Here is a 10,791-nt window from a genome sequence, read left to right on the forward strand (position 1 = left end):
TTTGTGGCTTGAAGTGGGTCTGGGTAACTCAGGTTTCACGAAGTATGGTACATGTACACCCCATATGTCAAGCGCTTTGCTATACAATTTCATCTGCATGCAGTACTTGCAAAACATGTCTGTCAGTAAGATGGAGATGGATAAGGAAATAGCAAAAAAAACCCAAAGATGACATAACCATGAAGAAGTTATGTTTGTGGTTTCAGAGAAATTAACTCCAAGTATGTGATAAGTTATTATTAGAAAGGCAGCACAGCAGACATCACGGGAAGGCAGGTACAGAAATGACAGCGCTCCAAAGGTCATTCCATTCCTTATTAATTCACGTATTTTCTTAGTAACTAGATTTGTGGAACCGTGAGCCAACGCCAGGCTTGAGAAGGCCGGTGAGTATCTGTGTGACAGCTTCGGGCGCAGGCACCGCCGCCGCCAGCAGCCGCGGCAAAACCCCGCTGGCATGGAAGCAAGGTCCGCCTTTACATTTTAATTTCCGAGTTGAACCCCTCAGCACACCCCTGGAAGCGTGCGCCGGTGCGGGAGAGGCGAGCATCACCCCCCGCTGCCCGCCTTCGTGCGGGGCGGCAGCGGCTCGGCGGGGCCCAGCGCTCCCTAAGCGGGCGCGGAGCGCAGGGCGCCCTTAACAAGGGGGCAGGAGGGGCCCCTTTTAATTCACCCCCTGCACCTTTGTGGCATAAAAGGGGCTGTTGAAGCCGCGGCCGGGTGCGCGCTGCGGGCGGTGTGCGGGGCCGGGGCGGGAGCGGCCCCCCTCCTCGGCCCTGGGGACACCGCACCCGCTCACGCTTCCCGGGGGGATCGGGGGCCGGGCCCCGGGTGTTTCCAGGCTTGGGGGGGGGGGCAGAGCTCCCCCCCGGGGCGCGCCAAACCCTCAGGGCGGTGGGGGCACCTCTGCGCGGGCAGCAAGTGCGGCTCCACGGGGGACAGGGCGATGAGCAGGGAGGGGGCGTAAGGCTGGGGGTCGGGGGCTGCTGGCGAGCCTTCCTGCGCAGGGGGTACCCGTCACGCACCTTCCCAAGGGGTTTTGGGTCAAACCTTTGACCAGCAGCAAACCAGCGCGCAGCAGGCGGCGGGAGCCGCACGGCAGCAAGAGGAGAGCCCTCCTCTAAAGGGGGGCTTCAACTCGTTTTGTGCGCAAAGGGACGGAACCTGGGACCCCCGTGGGACCCGCAGAGACACCGGGCTCCCACCGGCACAGGCGCCTTTTGCTCTAACAGCAGCTAAAAAAAAAAAAAAACCAAAAAAAAAACCAAAAAAAAACCACCGCCACCAGCAACAAAAAACAACCAACCGAAAAAAAAAAAATCCAAAGTTTAAGTTTTTGGCCTTAGGGGGAATCCTGTCGTCCGTCCCCGCCCCCGGGGGCTGCTCAGTTGTCCCCCGTGTCCGTGCCCGGGTGGGGGGCCCGGGCCAGCAGCCGCGGGCGGCGGGGAGCCCTCTCCGGGCGCCGTCCAGCAGCGGCCGCGGCGGGGCACGGCTCCCGCTTTTGTTCTGATTTTTTTTCACGTTTTTCGCTTGGCTTCCACCTCCCCCTCGGCAGCGGCACAGCGAAAGGGACCCCGCCACCAGGCAGCGGGGTTTCGTCCCGGCTCGGTGCCGGGCAGCCGGTTGATGGCGGCCACCTCGTCCCCGCCGTCCAGGCGAGCCCGGCGTCCTCCGGTGCCGGCAATGCAGCGCCCACGCAGCCGACCGGCTCTTTGCTCTGCTCCAGGTTAGCTCCAAATACACTGGGAGAAAATAGAAACAAAAACAAAAAAAAAAAAAAAAAAGTTAATTGCTCCTGATCCTATTCAGGAATCTTAAAAACAAATAGCTTCCCCGAGCCAAAGAGCGCGAGGCGTTCATTTAGCAGCAACGGGGCTAAACATTTGTTGAACTGGGAAAGGAACAAATGAGAAAGTGTCACTCATGGCTCCAGCTGCCGCTGGCCCCTCCCAGCCACTTTCACCAAGGGCCCTTTGGAGCTGATGACACCGCTGGGTCCCCTCGCAGGCGGACTGATTAGATTAGACGTGATTGCGGCGGTTCGCCTCCGTAGCTGGCACACTTAGACAAATCGCTTGCATGAATTACGGGAGGGCCGGGAGCGCTGCTTTAGAGGGTCACTTGTAATTTCGATTATATGTAATTAAAGGCTTTACACGTGAAAAGGCTTAATTTGCACCCGTTTGGTTTTCGGTTTAGAGGGGTCTGGACGAGACGTACTGTACTGTCAAACTTTGTTTTAACCCCGGCAACGCTTGTGTCTGGCGGGTCAGTGTCAACTGTTTGTTTTTTTTTTTTTTTCTTTTGTGGTGGATTCCGTTAAAAATAGCAATACTTTATTCTTTTCCTCGCGGTGGAACTGATACGGAGGGATGCCAACACGCACTCGCCGTACGGCGAGACGGCACATCGTCTCAGAAGGTGTATATACACACATACACGTATAGATTTTTCCCGGAGAAAATGTCAGCGGAGGAAACGCCGAAGTGTTACAGCCTAAAACAACCCGGCAAAGCCCGAGCGCCTTCGCCGGCGCTGCTGAAGCGGCAGAGCCCGGGGCCGCTGCCGCCCCCGCCTCCCCTCGCCGGGGCCGGGGGGGCCGGGGACCCCCGTCCCCCGCCCCGGCAGCCGGGCGGGCAGCGGCAGGCCCCCACCGAAAAGGAGGGCAGCGCCGGATCTGCCCCAGCGCCGGCTGGTAAGGGGGGACCGCAGCTGCCCCGCCACCCCGGTAACCCCGGGGTCCGCTCCCCCCCGCTTTGCCTCCTTCCCCCGTTTATATTTTGACTTGCCCTCAAAAGCCGGCGAACAGCCAGCCCGGAGTGGGAAGGAAGGGCCGGCCCGGGGCTAATTGCCGGTGTTAACAAGCCGGGGGCAACGCGTTTCGCTGCGGCGGGGTCTGCGGGGAGAGCAGGCGCTGCTCGGGGACGGCGAGCGGAGGGGGCTTCTGGCCCGCCTCAGGGCTAAATCGCCCCTTCCCAGGGCCGGCGGCTGCGGGGGGGGGCGGCGAGGACCGGTGTTTTGGGAGAGCAAGCCCCAGCTTTTGCAGCGAATCTGGACGGTGGCACTATTCATGGCGATTGTCGCGATAACAGTAACCGAGCTTAGTTACCCAGGGCTCTGACCGGGCGCCGTCGGGCCCGCCGGTGCCGCCTCCAGAAGCATTCTCCGCGACCTCCCTGGCCACCACCCGCCCCGTTCAGATCGCCCAGGCAAACGCCCCGGGCCCGGCGGGCCGGTGCCCCCCCCCCCGGCCGCGGGGAGGGCGGGAGGGCTGCGGGCAAACACCTCCAGGAAAAGATTAATGCACGCAACAGAAGGTTAGCGGAGCTGTTATCCCTTTCAATTCATTTTTTACTTAAAAACGCAATGGAATTATTCATTTTATTAAGGAGGAAGAAATTAAAGATTAGGCTCTAGGCGGTATTTTACCTCCCTCTAATCGCCTCTGGGATCGGATTGGAGTAATCCTGACGACGAGATGAATTCGCCGGTGACTCGGATTTTGAGTGCATGTAGAGATACGTTATGATAATAATGCAAGTGAGCAATATCAAGAACATAGCTTAGGAGCGAATGAAACACAAAACCGATTACGGGGGAAAAGAGAACAGCACCTTTGCGGGCAGAACACGAAATCAACTCGAGGCAAAACTTTTGCCCTTAATTCCCAAAACTTTTGCCCTTAATCCCTCCGGCGGTTTGTAACTCTGGGAGTTACTGCCCGGCCGGCAGCCCGCCGTGCCCCCTGCAAAAAGCAACCGGCCAAGACGTTACTTTTCACCACTCTCAGAACCCGTAAATCTCTGCCTCGGGAAAAACCTCCCTGCACCGGCACGGCCGCAGGAGATTTGCAGCCCGGCAGACATGTAATCGCTAAAAAGATGCGGTCCGAGAGCAAGGCAGAGCTCGGGACAGGACTAAAAAAAAAAAAAAAAAATTACGTATCGACATTGATTTTAGTAAGTCTATCTATATTGCGGGCAACTCCAGCATTAGCAAGGCTCCATCTCTGAGACGGAACAGAATGACTTCCCAAACAAGAAAACGAAAAAAAAAAATTAAGTCTATGGCTTTTAGGTCGCTATTTAGTGGTTAGGCACGAACGTAAGTTTTCGCGTGCGGTACGGAAAGAAAGGGAGGCATATCCGTAAAGAAATAACGAATAATAAAGCTCCCGCTTCTCCCGGAGTGTATCTCGGTATTGAGGAGGCCAGTATAATTGTAATGGCAGGGCTGTAATTGCTGCTTTGGGATATTTACCCTGCTCAAATGACACTACATATTTTACTTTCAAACACATGTCAGAAAGTCAATCCCAAAAAGACCAGTTAAGAGCAAGCTGTTAACATATTAAGTATATGGGATTTGAAGCCTCTAAAACCCACTTAACAATAATTCCCTTCTTCAGCACCAATCAAGAGGAAATTTGCCTAGATTGAATTAAATGTAAATTGCTCTGAAGGAGGAAACTCGCCTCTGGCAGACACAAAATAAGCGAGAGACACCGACACCCCGGAGAAGCGGGCAGCCCGGGGCAGCCGCCCCGCACGGCGCTGGGGGGGACGCGGCTCCGGCCCCCCGGGGTCCCCCCCCCCCGGGTCGGTGACACCGGCCGAGCCGGGGCTGGCGCTGCCGGGGCGGGAAGCAGCAGGTAAGAGCCGGGCGGCTGCGGCAACCCCACCCGGGCAGCAACCACGGGCCCCACGCCGCGACCCACCTGGCGGGGGGGGGGGGGGGCGGCTGCGCCCCGGCCGCGGGAAGGCAGCGAGCGGGGCCGGAGCGGGGCACCGCGGCCGGGGACCCCGCACGGCTCGGCTGGGCTGGGCGCGGGTCCTTCCCCCGTCCCCCGTGGGCTGCGCCCACCCAGGCGCGGCCCGGGGTCAGCGCCGGCCCCGGCCGCCGTGCCCCGGGGCGGCATCGGCCCGGCCGCAGCGCCGAGGGCGAGGATGCGGCCCCCCTCCCCCGACCCCTTCCCTCCCTCCCCGGGGCCCCAGCCCTTCCTCCCTGCTCCCGCTTCCCCGCAAGCGGGTTGTCCTGGGCCGGGGGGGGCGGGGGGGGGCACAGCCTTTTGCAGGCTCCCCAGCTGGTACCCGAGCGGCGGGGGCCGGGCCCCCCTGCCTCGCTGCAGGCTTCTCTCCACCAGCAGGACCCAGGACCCCCTTCCTCCCTCCCCCGGCCCGGAGAAGGGCAGCGCTGGGGTCGCCCGTGGGCCCCTCCGCCGGGGGAAGCGGCCGGGCTCTTCCCCGCGGTGCCCCCCGCTCCCGGGGCGGGGGGCGGAGGGGCCCTTGGCTGCTCCCGGGGATTTCGGTAACGGCCCCTCAGCCACCAGCCCGGCGAACCGCAGGCCGGCGGGAGGAGCGGGAGCTTGTTCTGACCCCGAAGGGTCGGGTGGTGGGACAGGGGTGAGTACAGAGACCCCCCTGCCCAGCGCTGCCCCTCTGCCCTCCCCGCCCCCCCGCCCGTAAGGACAAACACCCGCAGCTACCCGACCCCAACAGGGCCGCCGAGCTGCGCTTAAACACGCGGGGGGGGGGGGGGGGGGGGGGGGGAGCGCGGCTGTTTAGGTGCACCTATACCTGTAAGTAGTGTGTGTGCTGTACATTTCCTCGTGCATCTACACCGATCGTGAGTTTTCGGTATTTGTGTTGCGCCTGTATTATTTAAGGCCGGAGAAACTATACCTAGTGTAGATGCAGGTTACTTTATATACATATATATGTAAAAATAATGCTTCAGATCATAACGGCACTCCCTCTTCCTACCTCCTTTTCCTTCTCTTCCCCAGCCCCGGGTTTTGATTCATCCTTTTGCTCCCAAGCACTCGCTGGATTTGGCCCGGGTGGTTTCCGCAGCCCCATGCGCTGCTCTCGCCGTCTGCTTGTCGCAAGTTCCCCGCTCATGTGTTTACGGTGTTTTCCAAAAGCTCACCGCCACCTGACCTTGTTCTTTAAAGCAGCGAGCAGAGCCGGAGCGGTCCCAGGAGCAGAGCAGCCATCTCCCTCCCTCCCTCCCTCAGACACACACACGCACCCCCCCCCCCCGCACAAAGAGAGCTCGGGCTGGGAAGTGGCAAGGAAAGGAACAGCTTCCCCTCCAGCCGCTTCTTCTGCGGCACCTCGTTTGACAAATACCCCGGCGCTTGCCCTTGAATTGGGTTTCACATCCCTATTTAGCACTTGGACAATGATTTTAGATGATGTCACTTAAAGCCAAACAAGAAAATTGATCTCGGATTTGCTTGGCCTCTAAAGCCTGGTTAAGCAGATTGCAAATAATAATAATAATTTAAAAAAAAAGAGAGAGGGAGGGAGGGAGGGAGGCAGAGGGGAGAGAGGGAAGGAGGAGGGAGAGCCGCCTCCTTCCCTGGGCGGGGGAGGCGCGGCGCCAATGAGAAGTAGCCGCTTACTGGGGGGGAAAAAACTTTTCCTGTTGACTGTTGGAAGCGAATTGAGCAATTATCTAGTTTACCTTCTCCTCTTGGAAGTTAACGATTGGCGAGATCTCGGCTGCGTTATTGACACAACACTTTCTATTGATAGAAATGAGTAGCGATTGTCCCGAGTCATTGGTGCGCCAAAGTAAACTGTGATGGGCTGGCGTGAGTCCACTGGACTGAGACGGCTGGTTCCGCCGGCGGAGGCTGTGGGGATGGTGGCGGCGGCGATGCTGGTCTCCCTCCTTGCAGATCAGTGACAAGAAAAGGGGCAGAGAGAGTGAAAGAGAGAGAGAGAGGGGAGAGGAGGGGGGAAAAGGAGAAAAAAAAAAAAAAAGAAAAAAAAAAAAAAGAGGCGTCTACCAAAGCGGCTCAAACCGGGCGAACAAATGCAATCCAGCCATGGACAATAGTGGCCACCACACGGCGACCAAAATCCTAGCGACTCCTCCGGCCAGAGAAAGCCTGTCTGCCAGGAGCAACATGATCAGCACGCCCAAGCCCCTCGCCTTCTCCATTGAGCGCATCATGGCGCGGACGCCAGAGCCCCGCTCCATCCCCGTCCCGCAGCTCCTCCACGGCTCCGTGGCCAAAGGCGACCCCAAGCACCCGCTGCACCTCAACTCCTCCATCCCCTGCATGATCCCCTTTGTCCCGGTGGCGTACGATCCCCTGCCCAAAGCGGCGGTGGCCGGAGCGGAACCCAGGAAGGCTCATTCAGACTCCTCTTCCTCGCCCTCCTTTAGCTGCGGCGATCTCTTGAACTGTGCCCTGAGCTTGAAAGGAGATTTCCCCCGCGATGCCCTGCCCTTGCAGCAGTACAAACTGGTAAGACCCCGAGTGGTCAATCACTCCTCCTTCCACGCCATGGGAGCCCTGTGCTATTTCAACCGCGGCGACAGCCCTTGTCACCCGTCCTCCAGTGTCAACATCCACCCGGTGGCTTCTTATTTCCTCAGCTCCCCCTTGCACCCGCAGCCCAAGGCTTACCTGGCGGAGCGGAACAAGCTGGTGCTGCCGGCCGTGGACAAGTACCCGGCGGGGGTCGCCTTCAAGGACTTGTCGCAGGCTCAGCTCCAGCACTACATGAAAGAGAGCGCTCAGATCCTCTCGGAGAAAATCGCCTACAAGACCTCGGAGTTCAGCCGCGGCTCCCCGAGCAGCAAGCCCAAAGTTTTCACCTGTGAAGTTTGTGGAAAGGCAAGTAGAGCCGCAGCCCGCCTCCCTTCCCCCTGCTTCCCCAGCCCCCTACCCGCGTCCGTCTGTCCGCCGGGTTGTCGCTCGCTCGCTCGCTCGCCTTATTTTTAAACGACGGCTTCCCCTCGGCGCTCTCGCCTTCTAATCGCAATTATTTTTTTTTTTTTTCTTTTTTGGTCTGATTTCACTCTCAAGGTATTTAACGCACATTATAACTTAACTCGCCATATGCCGGTGCACACGGGAGCCAGACCCTTTGTTTGCAAAGTTTGCGGGAAGGGCTTCAGGCAGGCGAGCACGCTCTGCCGGCACAAGATCATCCACACCCAGGTGAGCCTCCAGCCTTCCCCCCCTTCCCTCCCTCCTTCCCCGGGACCCCCCTCGCTCAGGCTTTTTGGGGAGCCCGGCGTGGTCCGGCCGCCCCGCGGCGGCGGCGGGGTGCGGGGGGCGGCTGAGCCGGCGCCGCTGCGGGATTTCGTTTGCCCCCAGGCGCGGTGGGGTACCGCGGGGTGCCCGGCGCCGGGAGCCGTCGGCTAAGGCACCCACCCGGCACCCCAAACCCCGCAAACCCGCCAGCAAGCCCTGACTCGGCGTTTGCTTCCCCCCAGGAAAAGCCGCACAAGTGCAACCAGTGCGGCAAAGCCTTCAACCGCAGCTCGACCCTCAACACGCACACGCGAATACACGCCGGCTACAAACCTTTTGTCTGTGAATTTTGTGGCAAAGGATTTCACCAGAAAGGTACCGGTCTCCAGCGCCCTCTCCCTTGGCCGGGGCCCCCCTCGGCGAGGTCAAGCGTCGGGGACAATTTGCGATGGAGGGGGTGGGGGGGGGGGTGTGATTTTGCTTTTAATTTCTGTTATCAGAGATTTAGGTTAATTTTAAGTGTCGCTAGCCGCGGCACATTTCCCGCGGCAGGGCCGGCGGAGCGGGGCAGGCTGTCATTTTCGGGGGCAGCCTTCCCGCGGGCTGCGCCCGTTTTCCGCGCACGGCAACGCGCAGCTTCCAGCGCAATTCGGCAAACGAGTTGGCCGCCTGTTCCCCCTTGGAGGGCAGGACTCTGGGCAGTTTTTCTCTCCGTGTGGCTGGGAAGGCGAGACATAGGGGTGTTATTTCTGCAATTGATACGGTTTTGGTTTATTCGATCATTCCCTTCTCGTCTGTCAACGGAACGGCGGCGGGGAGGATGGGGAGAAGGCGGGTGATCGCGAAGAGATCGGCGGTCGTTTTTGGCCAAAGCCGGGCTCTGGGGATGGGACAGGGTTTGGGGATTTTTATTTTTTTTTTTTTTTCTTCCCCTTCTTTGCGGCGTCCAGTTCTCAGCCCCTGGTCCCTCGGCCCTTCTTCTCTCGTTCCCAGGCAATTACAAAAACCACAAGCTGACCCACAGCGGGGAGAAGCAGTTCAAGTGCAATATCTGCAACAAGGCTTTCCACCAGGTGTACAACCTGACCTTCCACATGCACACCCACAACGACAAGAAGCCCTTCACCTGCCCCACCTGCGGCAAAGGCTTCTGCAGGAACTTTGACCTCAAGAAGCACGTCCGCAAGCTGCACGACAGCGCCCTGGGACTGCCCCGGCCCCCCGCCGAGCTGGGGGGGCCCGAGCAGCCCCCGCCGCCCGGGCCGCTGCTGCAGGGCCCGCCGCCGCTGCAGCCCTGAGGGGCGGCCGCCGCCCGCCCGCCTCTTTGCATGCACCTCTCACGCGGTTTTGTGTATTACGCTCTATATGGCCACTAACGTTTACGGGACTGATTGTTTCCTCCTTTTTTTTTTTTTTTTTTAATTATTCTTTTGGTTTGTTTTTTAAAGACTCTATTTTTTGTTGTCGTTGCATCTCAGGTGGAGAGGTGGTTTTTAAAAAAAAAAAAGAAAGAAAAAAAAAAAAGCAAAAAAAAAAAAAAAAAGCGCCGAGCCAATTTCTGCTGTATTTATTTGGGATCTGTATTGCCCGAGCCGGGAACGCTGCACCACTTTAATTATTTCGATGTATATATAATTCCCATTGTGTTGATCCTGCCCTGCCTCCGCTGCCTGCTGGTTATTCCCCCCCCCCCCCCCCCCCCGCCCTTCTTGGTTTCCTCCTCTCCCTCTTCCCCCTGAATATCGTATCTATATGGACAGAGCTGGTTCGCTATGTACGGATTTGAATTTCGGGTTGATTCTTGCACGTGGAAAAAAAAAAAAAAAAGAAAAGAAAAAAAAAAGAAAAAAAAAGAAAAAAAAAGAAAAAAAAAAAGAATTCGTTGACCTGGTGGAAATAAATATTTGAACACGAGTGGCTGCGGCCCCGGGGGCTGCGGCTCGGCCGGGCGGGGGGGGGGGGAAGCGCGGCGCTGGCGCTGTCGAAGGGCGAACCTCTCCCGCTTCCTTGCCAAAACACTGAAACCACGGCTGAAGGCTTTAATTAAGAGGGGTAATTAGTTCGGATTGATCAAAGGCGGGTTGTTATGTTATTAGCTGCTCAGCAGACTCTGCCAAGCCGAGCCCGCGCGTCGGCGGGCGGCGGGAGGCGGGAGGCGGGAGGGGGCGCCTGGGGTTGCAACGCCCCCGGGGGTGACCCAAACAGGCGTGACCAGCGCGCGCTGCCCCCCCGGGGAGGGGGGAGGGGGGTCACCTCCCGCTGCCCCCGCCTCGGGGGTCCTCGGGGGGCGGGTGGTGCTCCTCCGGGGCAGGGCCCGGGGGTGCCGGAGGGGTGCGGGGAGCAGCGCGGGGGGGGTTGCCCCGCTCTCGGGGGGTGCTGGCGGCCAGGTCTGCGGGACCGCTCCGGAGCGGCCCCCTCGTGATTTGGTCCCGCGGGGCACCCCTGCCCTTGCCTAGGTTTTGCAGCGGCCAGAGCCCTCCCTGGTTTTTGGCCGTGTGGGAAGGAGCGAGAGGCGGTGGTTACGACGGCGCCTGAAGCGCTGCACCCCGGCGAGGGGTGCCCTCCTGCAGGCGGCCCTCCCGCCCGGGGCGGGGGGGGGGGGGGTCCCCGCCCGGGGGTGCTTGCAGCCAGCGGGTCCAGCCTTCAAGTTTAGGCCGGCGGCGTTGTCTCACCGCGCACCCTCGGAGGTGGCTGAGGGTTAGCGAGTCTCTCTCCTCTCACGCCTCTCGGACCATGGAAGCGATGGACTGTACTTGGGAAAAGCCAAGCAACAGGTCGGGGCTGCGGCTCGGCCA

General features: G+C 59.5%; 1 protein-coding gene across 1 annotated transcript; it reads left to right on the forward strand.

Annotated features, from left to right (window-relative positions):
- The first annotated feature begins 6,835 nt into the window (after positions 1–6,835).
- Positions 6,836–9,294, forward strand: FEZF1 (FEZ family zinc finger 1). The gene is made up of 4 exons (XM_075727596.1): positions 6,836–7,633; positions 7,826–7,960; positions 8,239–8,371; positions 8,990–9,294. Exons 1-4 carry the CDS (start codon positions 6,836–6,838, stop codon positions 9,292–9,294), a joined length of 1,371 nt encoding a protein of 456 aa, XP_075583711.1.
- Positions 9,295–10,791: the final 1,497 nt, after the last annotated feature.

Source organism: Pelecanus crispus, chromosome 1, assembly GCF_030463565.1.
Source record: "Pelecanus crispus isolate bPelCri1 chromosome 1, bPelCri1.pri, whole genome shotgun sequence".
Taxonomy (NCBI): Eukaryota; Metazoa; Chordata; class Aves; order Pelecaniformes; family Pelecanidae; genus Pelecanus; species Pelecanus crispus.